Source organism: Hyla sarda, chromosome 10 (genome assembly GCF_029499605.1).
Source record: "Hyla sarda isolate aHylSar1 chromosome 10, aHylSar1.hap1, whole genome shotgun sequence".
NCBI classification, from domain to species: Eukaryota; Metazoa; Chordata; class Amphibia; order Anura; family Hylidae; genus Hyla; species Hyla sarda.
The window spans coordinates 84,362,546-84,383,122 of record NC_079198.1 but is presented as its reverse complement, the minus strand read 5'-3'; the positions used below and the strand labels follow the sequence as shown (position 1 = coordinate 84,383,122).

Here is a 20,577-nt window from a genome sequence, read left to right as displayed (position 1 = left end):
TCCCTAGCATCTGTCAGCAGCACAATGATGGGATTTAAGTAGTAGTATCCCTGGGAGGGCAATTTGATTTAACAGAATTTAACACTGTTCTAACAAATTTTCAGTTTGATGCTCTCAAGGTATGAAACTTGTAATGTCTGAAAAAGGTTCTTGGTGTGGACCAAGACTCACTCTAACAAATGTGCTCTAAAGTAGTAGACATGGTCCTCGTTGAATGATCCTTTGTAAATTCCTGAGGGCTTCTGTTATCTAACTGATAACATAAATGAATACAGCCCGTAATCCATCTGGAAAGAGATGGTTTGGAGGCTAACTTGCCCTTGCCTTTCCTCTGATATGTGACACGTTTTTGTCCTTACTGAATAACCTGGTTCTTTCAATGTATATTTGTAAACATCTTACTATGTCCAAGGTTGAGAAGTTAGATTCTTCCATCTCTTAAGGCTGCGGAGCATATCTGGGTAAAGATATCATATGATTTGTGTTGGAAAAAGAAGGACACTTTGGAAGAAAGGAAGGAAGAAATCTCAAGAGAGCTTTATCGGGTAGCAATACTAAATAGGGCTCCTCAGAAGAGAAGGCCTGCAACTCCCCAACACGGTTGTCCATAGTGATGAAAAATAGAAATGCAGTCTTGATAATAGCAGTCTTGATAATGATAATAGCTTTAATGATGCCTCTTACAAAGGATCAAACGGAGTACCCTACAAAGTTGTTTTAGAACAAAAGACTAGTCCCAGGGTGCTACAGGTTGGACTAGCCTGGTTCTTATCCTGCCCACTGCCCTGACAAAGTCCTTTACCTGTTGAATTTGTAGGAGTGTGGTCTGCAAAAAAACTGACATTGCTGCAACTTGTACCTTTATAGTACTGGGAGATAATCCCTTATTGAACCCTCCTGTAAAAAAAATCTAATATTTGGGGAGTTGAAGGAGAATTTGGGTTAATGTCCTTTTTAAGGCACCAGGGGAAAAAAGACCTTCTTTATTCTTGCATGCGTCTTATTCGTGGCAGCACTTCTAGAGTGTGCCAAAGTATTCAAGACCTTGTCAGAAAATCCCTTGTCTATTAACCTCCACACTGTCAGGTTTAATGCCTTCATATTGTGACAAAGGCGCGATCCTTGAGTCCCTCTCATGGACATTAGTAGGGAGAACCAGGATCTCTTGGGCCAAAACGGCCTCAGTGCCAACACTGAGGCCTGTTTCTGTTTGATTTTTAACAATACCTTCGGTATCATCGCTGTAGATGGAAAAATGTACGTCAGTTGGAATTTCCACAGAATTGACATGGAATCTATGGCCAGTGGACAATCTGTGACATACAGGGAACAAAACTTCTTTACCTTGGCATTCATTCTGATGGCCATGAGATCTACCTCTGGTCATCCCAATGTTCCACAATCTGCTGAAAAACATCCAGATTTAGAGACCATTCTCCTGGAATGGTGAGGCTCCGGCTCAGACGATCCGATAACCTGGTTATCTTCTTCTCTGCCCATGCCAAGATCTTGCCTACTTCTAGAACTAAGATGTCTGATCTGGTGCCACCTTGTTTGTTTATATAAAACATGGCAGCCATGTTGTCTGTCTTCACTTGTACAGCTTTCCCTAGAAGATGGAGTTGGAAATGTTTTAGTGCATAATAAATTGCTCTTAACCCTCTGATATTTGAAGAGAGTTGACTCTCTGTTTGACTCCAGGTTTCTGATACTGTCATCTGTAGAAGATGTGCTCCCCATCCTGTGCCTGAGGCGTCTGTAGTTAATACTGTCCAGGCTGGTTCCAGTAGCGACCTCCCGTCCCTGCGATCGTTCCACAGGAGAGACCATCTGGTAACTTCTGAAAGGTGATGAAGTGACTCTAGACCTGAAGTTGACCTGTTCCATACTTGAATAACCACCAATTGTAGGGGTCTCAGATGCCAGAGGGCCCATGGAACTACCTCCGCTGATGAAGATAAGAGGCCCAAATAACGCATTAGAGTTCTTATGGAGGTATCCCGAGGAACTCAAACCCCTCCTGAATACGTTTTATCCTTGGGGTGGTAAGGTGTAACCTCATAGTATGGAGTTTATGACAAATCCCAAAAAGGTCTTTATTCTGGCAGGGGTTAAATCTGATTACTCTCTATTTGTTAACCACCCTAACTGCTCTAGCAGAGCTAAGGCTACCTCTATATGCTCCTCAAGCATCTGAGCAGAGCTGGTGATTATTAGCCAATCATCTAAATATGGGATCACTCTGATCCCCTGTAACCTGCGAACCGATACCACTGCAGAGACCACCTTCGTAAAAACGAAGGGCGCTGTAGTTATACCGAAGGGCAACACCTTGAACTGAAGGTCATGAAGAATACCTTTTATTCTTACTGCTACCCTTAGATATTTTCCGTGCTCTGGCAGAATTGGTATAAGACAATAGGCGTCCTTTTAGGTCGATTGTTGCCATGAAATCCCCTCTTGTTAACTGGGTACACACCGACCTGATGGACTCCATACAGAAAGACCTTTTTACCAAGTGTTGATTTAGATATCTTAAGTCTATAATTAGCCTTATTAGAGCTTTGGAATTTGGAATATTGGAGAGTGCACACCTGTTCTGATTTCTTCTGTGGGGACTGGCTCCAGGAAGGAAAGAGAGATCAGCTCCATGATGGATTCCTCTAACAGCTTATCTCTTGTTCCTTGAATTCTTGGCAGATTTATGAACCTGTCTGTGGGGAAAGAAACGAAAAAAAGGAAAGCGCATAGCCTCTTTGGATAATGCTGATGACCCATATGGCTCCTCTACCTGCCACAGACAATGCCATTGTTTTTGCAGCGAATCTTAATTGTTGGTCAGCTGCATAACAGAGGAAGTCTACACCTAGATTTACACGCTTAAAGGCAGATAGAATGTAATTCCTCTGTACACCACTATCAACATCCACCTGAATCTTGTCGAGCCATCCCCTTAAAGCACGAGAGACATCATGTGAAGCTATAGCTACAGCACTTTGACAGTAAGCAGCAGTATTTGCTCTTTTAAGGGCCACCTCAGCACGGCAGTCCATTGGGTCCTTTAAACTGGACCCATCTTCCGCTGGTACCAAAGTTCTTTTAGATAACTTTGTTACTGCTACATCCACTTTAGGTGGGGCAACCAAATCCTTGGATTGGGATTCCTCCAGGGGATATAGCAGTTTAAACCAACCGGGGCCTTTTCAGGTTTCTGCCATTCCGCCTGCATAAAGGTCCTAGACCCTATTACTGTTGTAGGAGCTTCTCCCTGTTCTGGCTGCTGACCCACGGCCTGCAGAAATATCAATAACTTCTGAGTCTTATCAGCTGAAAAAAACACCTTCCCAGCATCTGTAATCTCCGCATCTAAAGAAGAAGCTGAACCCAGAGAACTCTGTCTTTCTTCAATAGTAAGAACGTCTTTGTCCATAGGAGACTCAGCATTAGAATGATCGTTCTCTTCCTTGATAAGGGAGGGATAGAATCTTTAATCTGTTTTATGGATCCCTTTGCAAAGTTCTTTACCCATATAACAACATCCTGTATGATAGGCTCCTCAGACAGAGGAAGCTTAGGATGACAAGATAGACACGTGGAATGAAGACTTTCATCAGGTAGTGAAGTCTCACACTCCCTTCATGGTAAGTGTTTTCTTTTGGTGGTGGATTTACCACCAGTATCTCTTCCTCCAGAATCCTTAGAGGACATCTCCTTAAAACTAATAACTGCAAAAAAAGATGTGTATATCCCTTTAAGGTCCAAGTAGAAGTATGTTGCCCAAACACACACAAGATAAGCTTCAGGTCAGAATCTTCAGCTAGCTCTAAGAGACCTGACATGCATCTGACCCACGTTTAAATAACCCCCATTGGCACCAAATACTTAGCCACGCCCCCAAACACCCAGAAACATACACACTGTTAGTAGGTACCAAACTGATAAAAACATGCATAATACAGAAGGGTTACTATAACCCTTACAATATATACAGAAAGTCTTATAAAAATAATTTTAGTAAAGGATATATACTGCTGCTGGCGCTTAAAGGGGTATTCCAGTTTTTTTTATTTGACTATGCTACAGGGGCTGTAAAGTTAGTGTAGTTCATAACATAGTGTCTGTACCTGTGTGTGCCGGTTTTCTCACAATTCTTCTGTGATTTTCACCCCAATATTTATTTTTAACAGCATACAAAATGACTGTTCTCTCAGATTTTTCCCAGGTTGCAATGTGGCCGAGACCTGACATCACTAGTCAGCTGTTGACAGGGAGCCTGTCTGCTTCAATGGGTGGAGCGATCGCATGGTGGGAGACGGATCAATCTGCAACTAATGCAACAGCTGTAGGCACCCTGATTGAAAACCACAGGTCTTTTGAATGGATGCAGCTCATTTATGTTTCAATGGGTGGGGTGGCTGATGTGTGGGAGGGAGGAAAATGGAATTATGGGATTTGTAGGCAAAGAAGAAAACTCGAAAAGGAAATACCAGGTCATAAAAAGCTAGCCACAGTTTTATGTTAATCTCATGACCTAACCATTTATCCCCAAAACAAGCGCAGATCCTTCCTAAGCATGTCCATCACTGTCTGGCAGGTACATACTAAAATCACCTTATGGTGGATAACCCCTTTAACCCGGAAGTCACTCACAGCACCTCTGGAGCTCCGGTCAGCTGAGAGATGACCCGCGGCCCGCAGCTACAAAAGCGGAAGCATGCGCGTGCTCTAGGTCCACAGGCTGCCTCAGGTCCTGCCAGTCCTCTGTATACTTGTGCTCCTAAGCTGCTCACAGAATACAGCCCGTATCCAAGCCAGGCAAGTAACATTATAGAAATAGAAAACCAGCACCCACAACAACTACTCTGAACCTGTGTGCTATAGGCCCTGCACACAAGACTAAAAAAAACTCACTGAGCCGGGAGCAGTTGGGGGAATATATACACTAGAGAGGTGCCACTAATTAGTTTCTCATAAAAAATTCCCAGGTCCTGCAAGTTCACAGGGGAAAGTGTTGACCTATCATTTTGCTGCTGACAGATGCTAGGGAATGTGAATGACACCCACACATAGGAAGAATAGCAACAGTCTGAATTCTCTCCATTTGTGGACAATTTATCTAACCATGAATTGATGTACACCCAGGAGTTTACCAATGCTTCGACGCTTCACCACTTTCAGACTTTTGCATCTTTATAATATAACTTCTGTTGGTTGCGTCAATACATGGTTCACACAAGCAAATCTTTCATGAGAAGAACAGATTTGTCAAGAAAATTTGCCACCTGCATTGTGGTTGTTTACTGAATGTGCCTAATAAAAAAAAAACACTGTGCAACTGTTTGTGTGGTATAAGATTGTGATTGTCTATAATTGTGACTTTAATAGATCAGACCACAATTTATTAGCAATGCAGAAATCTTTTCAAAGGGTTCAATTACTTGTTCTTAGAACTGTACTGTATAATAATGATAATATTCTAATAATACTGTATAACATTTCCATTTTGTGTATTTTAGAGAGAATTGTGAACAAAAGGCTGAAAAGCTCCGCAGTAAGGTGAAAGAGGTTCTGAAATGTGATGCTCTGAAAAGAAACCCTTACGATCCTGTGGTTGTGCCGCCAGTTGATTGTCTCCTCTCTTGCCTCTGTCTTGAGGCCCCGTGCAAAGACATAGAGTCATACTGTAATGTTCTAAAAAATTTCCAGGCCTTGATAAAACCTGGAGGTCACCTTTTAATTTTGAGTGCTCTGAATGCTACTTTTTATTACGTAGGTAAGAAGTATTTTGATGCAATGACAACAAGAAAAGAAGAGCTAGAACAGGCATTTCAAGAAGCTGGTTACGAGATTGAAAAGGCTGTGTATTCACCGCGTATTGATAAATCAAGGATGGATATTGCTGATTACGATACTAGCTATTTTATTCATGCTCGCAAACTAAAGTAAGGTCACATTGTTTAATCATCATTTCTTGGATATACTGGTACAGTGGTCCCTCTACATATAATATTATTTTGGTTCAGGGGCAACCATTGTATGTTGAGTCCATAACCCTCTAGAAAACTAGTAATTGATTCTGAAGCCCCCGATGTAAAGAAAAATAAGCACAAAATAGTAAAAAACGATGTCATTACTTTTAATGGTCAGTAGAAGCAACTGGAAGTTGGTTAATCACTTTCTAGAAAGATGGAAGTATTGTTGGTAAATTAAGCAGTGGTCACGCATACTACCACTACATCATGGTGCCCTTATCGACTACTGCTCACTTGCCTTGAGTGAATGGGTCAGTATTATGCCTGGTTTACCACTGCTTCATTTACCAACAGATAGTTGTCTATCACTATTCGCTTCATAGACAGTTAATAGCGAAGTGAATATGCAGGCGTATTACCGCTCCATTGTTGGTCCGAGCCATCAGACTACAAGTGAGCATACATTTACCACCTGTCCTGTGGATTGTTCTCAGTTTACTTCTTCTGCTATTCCCAGTATGCCCTGACTTAGCAGCATTCACAGTGATTGGTGTAAAGCACTGATGCTAATTAGATGGTGGCGAATCAGGAGCTTTGTGCAGTTGGCTGAGAACTTTCAGTCAATTCCTATCAATGCAGGAACTTCAATTGTCCAGCAAATAGCTAGATATTCCAGCCAATTGCTGTGAATCTTGCAGTTTACCTGACTTCTTAAGCAGCTGCTCAGCAGAACTCTTAAAGGGGTACTCCGCTCCTAGACATCTTATCCCTTATCCAAAGGATCCTCGCTCTGTGCAGTTGAGAAATGGGTGTGCTGCAGGAGAGATCGCGGGGGTCCTGCCGCTGGGGACCCCCGCGATTAGACATCTTATCTGGTGTTTAGGGGCAGAGTATCCCTTTAACTACAACTGTCACCAGGCAGCAGCTGTAGTAAGCAATTTTGCTGAGCAGCTGTTTAGTAAGTCATCCTGACAACAGTATCTCGATAAAGCAGCTGACAGCTCCAGCAAGCAGTTCCACCAAGCGGCTGTGTGAGTGTGTAATACGGTGAGCAGTATAGTGATCAAGCGGGTGGTAGAGTACTGTACCTATATTAAGAAACTCTATGGCAGCTGTAGGAAGCAACTCCACCAAGCGGCTGCTTAATCCAAGGTAGGAGTATGCAGTACTAAGCAGCTCAGCTGCTGCTGCTTCAGTCGGATGGCATCTGACATAGTGTGCAGTAAGTATGAACTCCAGGAAAATAACCAATAAGGCACAAAATAAATATAAAAATGTTTACTAATAGTTATACAATAATATAGACACATGTATGTGCTAGGATGGGGAAATAGGGTACAGGTGAAAATCTATACTTGAGGCCCTGCCTATCTAGGAAGGAAACTCCTGATACTAAGTGTGGATAGGGGAAAGGGAAAATGCAACAACAACATACAATAGGTGAGTAGAACCTCTCTTGCCAACGCCTTTCCCCAAAGGATGGTAAGGGCTCATCAGGGAGTGAGAGGAATCAACAGTGGGATATAAAACACGAAACAAAGACCGACAAAAATAATATTTAATAGATAGTAGCACATACAAGATAATGTTAGTGATGTTAGTGCAGCGTCCATAAGTTAGTGGAAGTCAGCCAGTCTCCTAAAGGTACGGATGAAGGTCACAGTCAGTATGATATTAGAGTAGAACAGAACACATAGATGGAGATGCAAGACCAGAATTACATCAGAGGACACATTTCCACAGTATATATACATTTACATAGATGGTCTATAAAGAATAAATATTGGCTCAAGACGGTTCCTGAGGAGTGTTTCTGTACACAATTAAGATACATTTTTGAAGATATAGCGACCCATAGTCCTTGAAGTTTACAAGAGGCTGACAGCTATCAGATCCAAATAGGGACCATTTAGATAAAGGTGGTCACCCCGAAATGTAAGCGGTAACAGCAAAAAATACAGGAAATACAGCAGGCAGATTGGAATGGAATTGATGTATTGGAAAGCTTCTGATCTAATGATAAACACAAGCCCAATGGAGGCAGATGGCCAGGAGATAGGCAATTGCCAAATATGTCAGATCCATGGGACTGATGTCAGAATCCACACAGATCAACTGCTTATAAGCCTTGGATCGCCGCAGTAAATGTCAGCAGTACTCACTGTTGACTTCTCACTGCAGGGAAGCATCATAAGTTGATTTTGCATCGAACTTACAATGGCCTATGAGAGGCCATCATACTGTTAGTTGAAACTATAGTATGTCATGGCCATCGTATGTTGAGGGACCACTGTGTATATCTGCATGCTTTAGCTTGTAATAACAATGCAAATAGTGAGTACACGATGTTGGGCTAGATGAAGTCTGAAACCTCAAAAATAAATACTTAAGATATCCCTCAACATACGATGGTAATTCGTTCCAAATGAACCATTGTTTGTTGAAACCATCGTATGTTGAGGGATCCGTGCAATGAAAAGAATAGGAAGTTATACTCACCTGTCCCCGCGCTCCGGACCATCACCGCTGCCCTGGATGTCACCCTCTATCACTGTCGCCGCGTCCCGGGGTGTCCCCGCCCCTCCGGACCGTCTCTGCTGGCAGGCACCGTCGCTCTTCATCGCCGTCATCACGTCGCTGCGCACGCTGCTCCTATTGGATGACGGGACGGCATGGGCGGCGATGTGATGACAACGACGGAGAGCGACGGCGATGCAGGGGATCCCGAAGAGGACGGTCCGGAGCACCGGGGACAGGTGAGTGAGACTCACCGGACCACACAGGGCATCTTAAATGGCTATCCAGTGGTAGCTGAAGTAGTCTGCGCTGCCGGATAGCCGTTTATGCGATGGCCCGACATACAAAAGCATCGTATGTTGATGCTGCCTTCAACATGCGATGGCCTCTGAGAGGCCATCATATGTTGAAATTATCATATGTCGGGGCCATCGTAACTCAGGGGGTCACTGTATTTGATAAATTCACACTAAAAATAAAAAGATCCACTAGTTAACACTATCAGTTGTGGAGTTCATATGTAAAAGTACAGTATATGAGGGTAGCTAAAATGATGCTTACTCAGATAGCAAATGGTGGGTAGATTTGACCTTTTGGTGATATAATAAAATACTTTTGAATGGCCATCAGTAGGTCCACTGATTATTTTACCCCTATATAATTTGAGTGCATCCTATGAGGAAGCACAAGACGACCAGAATTCTGTTTAACTGGAACCTCAACTTTGTTTTAGGGTATCTATTTGCTAATCTTTTATGAAACAGAGGTCCCAAAACTTTTTTTTAACCTTTGAGACAATTTCACATATGACTGGAGTTATTATTCAGTTAAGGCCCATTCACACTACAGAATCTCACAGAGATATTGTAGGCGGATATTCTGTCTGCAGCAACAGGTGCCGTCAAAAAAAACTGTGAAGGATTCTATTATGTCTTATCCCATCAAGAATATGGTGTGGAACTAAATTTTTGAGCATTCTATGTAGCTTTCAGTGGGACCCAGAGTAGGTGACAATTATTTTATGACCATGCAGTGGTGACTTACACTCACTAGCCACTTTATAGCACCAGCTAGTAACAGGTTGGACCCCCTTTGCCTTATTCTTCGTGTCATACTTTTTTCAAGGTGCTGAAAACATTCCTCAGAGATTTTGGTCTATACGGACATGATGGCATCACACAATTACTGCAGATTTGTCGGCTGCACATCCATGATGCCAATCTTTTGTTCAACCGCATCCCAAAGGCTCTCTATTGGATTGAGATTTGGTGACTGTTGAGACTGTTGGGGTACAGTGAACTAATTTGGCGAGATTTATAAAAAAAAAACCTGTGTAGAAGAAAAGTTGCTCATAGCAACAAACAGATTGCTTATTACATTTTAAAAAATAAAAGTGAGCTGATTGGTTGCTATGGGCAATCGGGCAACTTTTTCCATGCACAGGTTTTAATAAATCTACCTAATTGTCATGTTCAAGAAAGCAGTCTGACATGATGTGAGCCTTGAAACACGGAGCATTTTTATGCTGAGAGAAGCCTTCAGAATATGGGTACACTGTGGTGTAGGAGTATTCTGCCCTCCCCTTTTGCTGAATTTGGAACCTTGTTCCTGGAAAAAGTCCAACATTTCATTTGTAATGCTTCCCAAGAGTGACTGGCCGAAGACTGGAACTTCAGCAGAGCTCAGCAAGAGAGTACAAGATTGTTTCTGAAGGACCTGTGGTAATGGGCATGTGACAGGAGTGTGGAGCTCCACTGTAGGAAAGGATAGGTGGTGGTGAAGGACCAGTGGGGATGGTTATGTGGTCATGTGAGTGCAGAGCTCAGTAGGAGAGAATAGGTGGTGGTGAAGGACCTGTAATGATGGTCATGTGACAATAATGCTTAGCTCAGCAGTAGGAGGTTAAAAAAAAGTATAGGTCACATGTCTAGAGTGGAGCTCTAGTCTACAGCCAGACCCTCCTGGGAAGAAGAGAAGTTGTGCCACAATAGCCAGAAACCTAAAGCAATAGGAAAGGTGAGTATGCATTTTTTTTTTTATCTTGGGTGGTTCTACCAACTGTTGGTAAACTACCTATAGGGGGCACTTACCTACTGTGGACACATGACCTACAGGGAGTCCCACCTACAGGGTCAAACCATCTATAGGGGGGTTCTACCCACAGGACAGAAACTACCTAAATAGGAAAACTAATAACAAGGGGGATCTCTTTACTGGGGGAAACTACATAATTGGGGGACCTACGTAACAGGGGGAAACCTCAGATGACCGGTCTAGCTAATGGCGAGAAGCAACCAACTTCTCTCCAACCCACCTAAACCTCCCACCAACTCATTTAAATACATGCTTTACTGTGCAGGACACCAAAGAGAGCATTATTACAAGCATATACTGTGCTGTTATGGATAATATATGTAAAATTAAGATCATTCTTCTAAAATGGAGGTTACATTCTGTATTACACCCTGTGTGACCATCCCCTTTTGGCACAGAGAGATTATGATGCAATACTTATGTAAACTAGCTAACCAATTAGAATGGTTATACAATATGCTACGCCCTACTGAAGGGTATATCTTGTGTGTACGCTATACAATAAATCAGAGAACTGCTTTGACCCAATGAGAGAGTTAGCGTGTTTTCTCCGTGCACGTACTTTATCTAATTTGGAACAGGACATCAACATAGAGCGGTCACTTGGAACGCATCCAAAACAGTTGGCACCCTAACATGGGGCATGAGGTGGTCTTGTCTGACTGAGCATCCCCGCATGCCGGAGGACAGCATAACCTTTCAACGGACACCGGGACTGCAGCCCGTAAATCAGGGTAAGAAAATTTGTAATCTTGTCCTTTGTTAGCATTATTCTGATATCTGGTGTGGGAGGCACGGTCACAGAGAGCAGCTTCGAGGGGCAAGAATGAGAACCCCAGTATGTGAGCAGGTTGATGTTCTGTGAATTTTGTCAATAAATCTTATTCCTGTGTGATACTTAAACTTCCGCCATGTGAGGCGCTTCTCATATTCCTGTATTGAAGTCAGCCGGTGTCTGATTTAAGGACAGATGGGGAGAAGGCAAGAGCAGTAGAGATGGCCAGGTGTCTGTCTCATGGCGAAGTTGAAATACACATAGGGAGCTTAGAGAGAAGTCTCCAACCAGAAATGGGTAATAAATTAACTGTGCCGAAGGTATATTGTACTCCTGTGCAGTATGTAGCGGACATGTGAGACAAATTCCTAAGTTGGAAATAATTAAGGGAGGAATACTCAATTTAGTGACGTGGCAGTTTCCTCTGAGATAAGTGAGGCAACTAGAAGATGATGATTTATTAGACACGTCTGTGTGTGGCTGGACTGTAGTAAAGAATTTGAGAAAATGGGGGGTGGGCAGCAAATGTATGATGAAGAATGTAAACGTTATTTCTGTAAGATAGAGAATCGGGGCACGGGCAGCCACAGCCCTATAATGGCATCGGCAAAGAAGAGGAGGGATGGGTGTGTAGTGTATGTGATCAACAGAATTCCTCTCCATCGCTCCACGCCCACACTGCCAAACTATCATGAGTACCGCCCCTGTCCCTGGCATGGCACCATCTATTTTCCAGCCAGCCCCCCAGGCTGGTGCCTTAATCTTCCTTGGGCCAAACCCGCCGTCAATCCAATCTCTCTACCCTGTAATAAATCTTGACCACTTGCCACCCTGAACAGAGAATGCAAATGGATTGGAAGTCTCCATTAAGATGCAAAAGATGGGTGTGTGGCAGTCATGACTGAAAGTCCTGAGGTTCTGCCCCCAGCCAGACGCTGTTATGGTTGAGGCAAAACTGGCCACATAAACAGGAACTGCTCCAATCGTCACCTATGGGCCGCCCACAAAGCTGCATAGGATGAGTCCAAAAAACAAACACCTTCCTCCACAACAGCATGGGAAGCTGGTCAAGCCAGTGACAGGAGGGGAAACTGTGTGTATCACCCTAAAAACACCTCCCGCAGGCCCAACCCCACAAGTAACACTTACAGTGGGAGGGCGGGAACTTCCCTTCCTGGTCAACACTGGTGCAACCCACAGCATTCTACATAATCAGGCCATAGCTCCCTCCTGGATTACTGATATGCAGCTTCCTTGAACAGAACTTGAGGGGACTGTTCAGCGCAACTCTATTATGCACCCTCTCCCTGTTACATCGCTGCAGCTTCACCTACCCTCTAGTACTCTACCAAAGTTTGGAATCAGCCGTATCTGTACTTTCAACCTGCTCGGTACTGATCTCTTGCAAAAAATACAGGCTAACATACAATTCCAAGAAGATAGCTCTGTCACCCTTAGCTCAACACTGGACCCAGAGGAAACCTGCCTTCTCATGGCCATCTCTTCAGATCCTGCTATTACCATGACGCCTGATGAGTTGCTCCAACATGTCAACTGTCCCAGCCCATTTGTGGACCACCGGTCCATATGACATTGGCCACATGAAAGTACCACCAGTCCATGTGACATTGAAAGATTCAAATGTCCTACCTTACAAGCCACAGTACCTGCTGTCTGTCCAACAATTTATGGCCAACTCTAAGGAAGTCAAGTCTCTAATTGAAAGTGGATCAATCATACCGACATTGTCCCCATGTAATACACCTTGGTACCCAGTTCAGGAGAACCGTGAAAAAGGAAAACCTGTCGAATACCGCATGGTGCAAGACCTATGGGCAGTAAATGAGGTTACTGTGAGGAAGACCCCCATAGTGCCCAAACCTCATACCTTGCTAGCAAGCATTCCTCCTACTGCAGCTATCTTCACTGTGATCGATTTGGCCAACGCCTACTTCTCAATTCCCTTGGCAAAAGACAGACAGTTTCTGTTTTCCTTGATGGAGGCCAATACACTTGGACAGTGATGCCACAAGGGGCCCAAAATAGCCCTTCATCCTTCAGCAAGGCCATGGCCTCTGTACTCCAAATTGGCCAAGCCCAACACCCAGAAGTAGTGGTCCTACAATACATGGATGACCTGTTACTCTGTGCTCCCGACCAGGCAGTCTGCCTCAACACCACCACTTCACTCTTGACTTTCCTGGCAGATTCCAGCTGAAACTCCAACTTTGTCTTCCTAAAGTGGTTTTCCTAGGCTACTGCATCAGCCAAGGAGTCAAACACCTTACGGACTAAGGTCGTAAGGCCATCTTGGATATTCAGTAACCAAACACGCTACACCAGCTTCAATTTTTCTTGGGCCTTGTCTCCTACTGTCAGGATGGATACAGGATGCCTCCCTCCTCAAACAACCACTGTAGGATTGCATTCCCTGGAATCCTCAAACACTCACTGCAGCTGCTGTACGCTCCTTTCACTCACTCAAGGGCTCAATTTCCTCTGCACCAGCACTGGGCATCCCCAATCATACCCTTCCATTCTGGCTCTATGTTACAGAATGACAAGGCTACGCCACAGGAGTCCTCACTCAAGTTCACGGAGGCAGGAATAGGCCCTTGGGATACTACTTCAAACGTTTGGACCCTGTGGCCCAAGCAGCCCCCTCTTGAGTTAGAGATGTGCATGCAGCCAGTTCTCTCCTGGATGTCACCTCTAATATAGTGCTTGGACACCCTCTTACAGTTCTGGATCCTCATGATATCTCAACCATTCTCTAGCAGACTCAACCACAGCACCTCACTGCTGCCGTCACCTATGGCTCTGGTACAGCCTACTGCTCCCAAACAACATAAAAATTCAACGCTGTCACATCCTTAACCCAGCTGCACTTCTTCCTCTCCTAAGGGGGGGGGGGGAGTATGAGCAGGAGGATGGAGAAAACAAAACTGACCTCAAGGCAGAAGAAGTACTTCAAGAACAAGAATCCTTTTATGGTGGGGGACCATATGACTGCCTCACACTGATGGATGCTAAAGTCAGACCACCTCCTACCATGCAAGATACACCCTTTGACAACCCAGCCCACTTGCTGTTCTTGGATGGCTCACGGTTTGCTAATGACAAGGGCAGGCACCATTCTGGCTTTGCAGTAACGTCTGAGCGCCAAGTGTTGCACATGGAACAGTTACAGCCAGATCAGTCTGCCCAAGAAGTTGAATTACGGGCTTTGACACAAGCTTGAAAAATGGTGCAGGATGCACACAAGCGGTAGCGGAATTAATGTCAGCAGTACTACTGCCAAAACAGGTGGCGGTGATCACGGTCAAGGCCCATACCAGAACAAACACCACTGAGACGAGAGGGAATGTACTGGCAGATCAAGCAGCAAATAATGCGGCAGTGGGAGAGATAGAAGTGGGAGGGAAAGGAAAGGAAGAGTCTGTCTGTTTGATGGCAACCTTATAAGAGGATCCACAGCAAGTCTCTTTATTGATTTATGGATAAACCTGGATAAACAGGAGATATACATGTGGAGTCCCGGTACAGAACATGGTTCTGTACAGTCCTAAAGTCCCCTCAGGTAGAGTCCCTCAAGTCCACAGGGCTCTCCTGCAGGGCCCCCCTAAGTCATTATATGGTATTCTATTGTATATTACTCATGTCCCTGTATTATAAGTATTGTACAGTGAATGTAAACTGTGTACAAAGGTTATTAGGATATCTACCCTGTATAGGACCTTCCTAACAGCATAACAGTAGCACAGTAGCCTGCATCATCATTATTACCACTACAAGTCCAAGCAAGCCTGAGAGTTTCCCTGTCCCAGTCACCTCAGTGGAAGTTGGCTATTTGTAAGAACTGTTATTCCGCCTTCTTCAGTAAAGTTCCAGTTGCATCAAAGCCTGCTTTGGACTCTCATTTAATATATGCCGTTTCTGGGTTGGTTGTCGGCAGTGCCCTACAACCACATCCTGGCGTCACAAACACGAGGGGTGAACAACATCTTGCCCCAGGGCTTAATACCATCTGATCTCACCAATCAGTCCGCTAAACCCCGTGGTCCCACCATACAACGGTGGTTCACCACATTCTGGATACAGCAGATTTCCTGATATTCCTGCTCCTCTAAAAAGGAAAAGAAAATAGGTACTGAAAGTTCCAGATACTTTGAGACAAAAGGAAGAATTCAACAGCAACTGAAACTTAGGGATAAAATCTTAGCCTCTATCTTATAGTAAGATTTTCCTTGTTGTCCATAGCAATCAATCACCATTAAGCTTTCACTTCTCATATTGCTCTAAATGAAAGCCATGAAAATGTAGGTACTAGTGAATCTAGGGACAGCCAGCTTAGGATTTCTCTTCTCCCTGGTCTCCCCAACCTGCTTTTTTTTTTTTTTTTTTTAAATCTAAGAGCCGAGGAACGTGCTCTCGAATCACCCAAAGTGCAAGAAAAAGTGTGAACGTGTTACACAAAAAAAAACCTGCATAAAAGGATGTGGTCTATCGCAAGCCCTTCTCCGATTGCAGAGAGGCCCCTCAACAAACCTTACCCTTCGCCTCTGGACCAAAAGGTACCTATGAGGTTCCAGGTTCGATGACCCTTTTCGCCGAAGCTACTAAGGGACCACAAATGCTCCCAGAATCCCCCTTGGCGTTAGCCAAGGTATCTGCCCACTGCGCCGATACCGGTCGGTACCCTGCCCATGCAGGAGTACCCAGGGTTTTTGCAAGGTGGTGTGGAACCTAATGGCCACACACACCTCCCCTAGACCGCTAGGAGGGACACCCAGAAGGGCTACCGCATCCTAACAATCTTGTGGACATACAAGATGCAAAAAGTGACACAGCAACAAAAAAAAGAAATAAATAAGTGAATGTGTGCAGATATACTGCTCCGACATCCGGCAGGATCTATAAAAATTTCTCTGATCCTAGCAAGAAGCCCAGGAATCAAGAGGTGAGTGCCACAAGGTGAAGAGTTCATGGTGCCAGTGCTTCCACTCAGTGAGCCAATGCTCCCAGTGAGTTTCTGGTACTAAAGTACCTCGGCTCTAGACCCTCCCAGCCTCATGGCGAGACCCGGAGGAAACAGGTCACATCAGGGTAGCCACTGAGCTGGTCCTGTGGCACCAGCCCCGGAACGCCCCGGTACACCTGCTTCTCCATGTAGCCATCCATTCCTACCAGTGGACTACCTGATAAGAACAGATACTACACTTGATCTTAGCCAAAAGGCCGAGAAGAGATTTATTTAAACAGCTAGTTAAGGAGAACTGAATAGAACAGCCTGGGGGCCAGGAATGCTAAATCAGGACAACGGGCCCTTCATCCTCAAGATTGGTAAGGGCAGTGGCGTACCAAGGGGGGGCGGGGCACGCGGCCCGCCCCGGGTGCCACTCACAAGGGGGGGCGGGGCACGCGGCCCGTCCCGGGTGCCCGTCCCCCAATACAGTGGCGTAGCGGCTGGAGTGCGGACCAAACTGGGCGACACCAGCCTGATGGGGTGACACCATGCCACTCAGTGACCGGGGTGCCCCCCTCGTCTTCAGTTGCGCTCCCATCCATTAGCACCCCATTACCTTGCTCCGCCGAACCCAGTTTGCAGCTGTGCTGGCGGCCAGCCTGGGTCTGATGAGGGACGTCACACATGTGACGTCCCTCCGCAGACCCGCACAGGAGAACGTCAGTGACGTCACTCGTCAGGCCACCACCGGAAGAAGAAATGCTGCCAGGTAAGTGTGTCTGTGTGTGATTCTGTCTCTGCGCTTACCTAATAATGTGGGGAATCTATGCTACCTAATGTTGGGAAACTGTGCTTTCTAATGTGGGGTGTCTATGCTACCTAATGTGGAAAACTATGCTACCTAATGTGGGGAATCTATTCTACCTAATGTGGGGAAACTGCGTTTCCTAATGTGGATAATCTATGCTGCCTAATGTGGAATACTATGCTTCCTAATGTGGGGAATCTATGCTACCTAATGTGGGGAAACTGTGCTTCCTAATGTGGAGAATCTATGCTACCTAATGTGGGAAATCTATGCTACCTAATGTAGGGAAATTAATGTGGTGTAATTAAAGGGGTATTCCAGGCAAAAACTTTTTTATATATATCAACTGGCTCCAGAAAGTTAAACAGATTTGAAATTACATCTATTAAAAAATCTTAATCCTTTAAGTACTTATGAGCTTCTGAAGTTAAGGTTGTTCTTTTCTGTCTAAGTCCTCTCTGATGACACCTGTCTCGGGAAATGCCCAGTTTAGAAGCAAATCCCCATAGCAAACCTCTTCTGAACTGGGCGTTTCCCGAGACAGGTGTCATCCGAGAGCACTTAGACAGAAAAGAACAACCTTAACTTCAGAAGCTCATAAATACTGAAAGGATTAAGATTTTTTAATAGAAGTAATTTAAAAATCTGTTTAACTTTCTGGAGCCAGTTGATATATATAAAAAAGTTTTTCCCTGGAATACCCCTTTAAGGGGGAGGTGTAATTGGGGGGAGGGAGCTGGGTGTAATTAAAGGGGGGTTTGGGTTGGGTGCCAAAGGGTCCGCCCTGGGTGCCAAATTCTCTAGGTATGCCCCTGGGTAAGGGTCCTAGAGGTCAGACTCACACCACTGAAAAAATGATATCTTCCTAATATGCCAGCACTTTACTGATGGCAATTCCCACTTTGAGGAATTATATGCAATCCACACCACAAATAGCAGGTAGAATGTGCACCTCATCAGTAATAAGAGACTTGCTATTATCTGGGTGGGATTATGGGTGTGAGTCCCGGCTCTTTAACCACTCTCATGCTGAAACATGTCCTCTGGTCTGTGTAGAGTGAAAAAAAAAAACAATAGAAGGCGCTTTAAGAGCATATATCAAACCAGTTGTTAATATGCAAACTTCCAGTTTGATGTTATAGGGATATAATTATAATATACATTTTAGGATGCTGTGTCGGCCTTTATTGACTCGAACAAAGTTTATTCGGTATTTCCAAATACCAAATTGTTTTGGTCAGTGTTTGAGGTCTGTGTGCAACAATATAAATGTGGTGAGCCACGGGGTGTGAAGGTGTATGGGGCAGATGGTATTGCCCAGGGGTAGATGTTATTAACCCCTAAATGTTCATGACGCCAGGGCGTGGTTTTCCTAAGTAACAACCCGAAGGTAGCTCCACTATCCCTAGGTTAGGCAGGGTAATAAAATCCAAGACCAGGTTAGGTTTAACGGTAGCTTTACTGAAGTAGGCAGATGGTACAGTCTTTACAGCTAGGCCAGGATCCCAGAGAGGTCACCAGTAACACAGGGGACCTCGCAGCTTGCTGGGACTTGCAGTGACTTTAACAGACTTTAGCAAAGCTGCGCTGACTATAATAGACTTGACTTGACTGAAGATAGTGACAGCAGACAGAGATGACTTGACTTACTGACATGTGGCTGTAGATTAGGCTTGAGGCCTCCAGGCATGCTGGACTGGACTGAACTTGACCTCAGCAGTGAAGAAGCCATGAATGATCAAAGAGCAAAAGAGGCAGATTGCAGCTCCTCCCTTCCTGGTTAGCTGGTGCTTTCTGGGTAACAAAACATGTGAATTGAACATGTGACCACATTATCATGTGACTAATTCAAAGGTCCTCAAAGGTCATTTATACATAATACATATAACACTATGGGGGAGACGCTGCAGGAGAGCCCCTAGGACCCAGAGAGACTCAACCTGACAGGGCCTAAGTACTGTACGGGACTATATCCCATACTGGGACATCACATAAATACCATACAATACCATGTACTTTATAGGTTTCAGCAGGAGGAGAATGAACATGATTTAGGCTGCGGTGTCATAAATCAGGATCACTTTGCCAACGTCTATAGCTCTGTCCTAAGGTAATAACTAATTGAATAGACCGACTTCTCATCCTTTAAAATATCCCCCCAAAAAATGGATTTCTTCATAAGGTAATGTTGACATGGAATGTATACTATGTCCATTTCACTTGTATGCGTAATATGTCAGATACCAGTGGCCATGAAGGTAAAAGGTAAAAAAAAAAAAAAAAACTATAATGAAGACAAACTTGATTTGGGTTATTAAAAACAGATTTAAAGGGGATAGTTTTTTTTCACATGGTTGATGGTGTTATGAAAAAAAAAAGGCTATAGTCACTGACCTTGAGCCCCTGCAGATTTTGCACCAAAGATCCTCGCAGCAGGGCCCAGCAGATAAACAGAAGCAGTGATGTCATGAAGCCCCATCCGTGCCCCAAGCCTGCCAGCCAAACAGAGGGAACAAATGAAGACAACGGGAGCTCGGATAGCGGACACGTGAGTATTGTTGTCATTACCTGTCTGTAACAGCAGGTTAGTGCGGTGATACTGATGACAGTATTCCTTTAAAGTAGATAAAAGTGGACAATTTCAATTAAAACAATTGTTTTCAGGGGAAGTTTAACAACAAATGATCATTTTAGCCAACCAATGACGGACTGTTATCTTATGAAAAGAAGTTGGATGTGTTTGAAATTTTAAGGCAACAGTTGGACAATTGTTTATCTAATGTGTATGGTCACCTTTACACAGTGGCTATTCATACCAATGAGTTGTCTGTGTATGCTGTATAGGACAGGTCCTTAATAACAAGACATGCTATTTGTAACTGATTTGAGCTCTGCCCAATAGATTGGTATATTAGAGAGGACTGACTGGGTACACACATTTTTGCTCTAAACCAGACAATCCTCTCCCTAGAAGCAAAGAACCATTGTATGTAGTATGTTATTCTTTATGGAGGTAGCCATCTTGGATGACTCATAAGTCACACCACAAGAGAGTTATATGAATGAGAATAAAAAGGGAGGACACTTCACTAAACCTCTGGTTATAAAAAAAAAAAAAAAATAGCACAAATTTTTGCTTGTTTTATAAAAGTAAAAAGGGAAAGGTGCAGTTGACTACATATGTAATGGCTTGTTAGCAACACTGGCAGCAGGACTGGCATACAATTACAAGAAAAGAGAACAATTCTGAGTGCCTTGCATAAGTATTCACAACTCTACAAGGGATCATGGGACTTGTAGTTGAAGGGAGGGAACTCTAACAGGAAAAAGCCATTTCACAAAAGATAGCAGCAGTGTTATGGAGTACGGATCCTTCCTAAGGCCTCCTTTGCATTTATGCTTCATCAGTTTTTTTTCCCTCTGGTGCTGACAAAAATGCATTGGA

The 20,577-nt window shown here is 44.1% G+C and overlaps 1 protein-coding gene and 1 pseudogene across 7 annotated transcripts in view; one reads left to right on the top strand and one right to left on the bottom strand.

Annotated features, from left to right (window-relative positions):
* The window catches only part of LOC130293389 (nicotinamide N-methyltransferase-like), a 51,459-nt gene extending 40,357 nt beyond the window's left edge, over positions 1-11,102 (top strand). For all 7 annotated transcript variants that reach the window (XM_056542011.1, XM_056542014.1, XM_056542012.1 and 4 more), the window contains one exon: positions 5,517-11,102. In XM_056542011.1, coding sequence (XP_056397986.1) covers positions 5,517-5,946 — 430 coding nt within the window. In that variant the 3' untranslated portion in view covers positions 5,947-11,102. The remainder of the gene's footprint in view (positions 1-5,516) is intronic.
* A 5,372-nt stretch (positions 11,103-16,474) lies between these two features.
* On the bottom strand, positions 16,475-16,608 carry LOC130294751 (U2 spliceosomal RNA; annotated as a pseudogene).
* Positions 16,609-20,577: the final 3,969 nt, after the last annotated feature.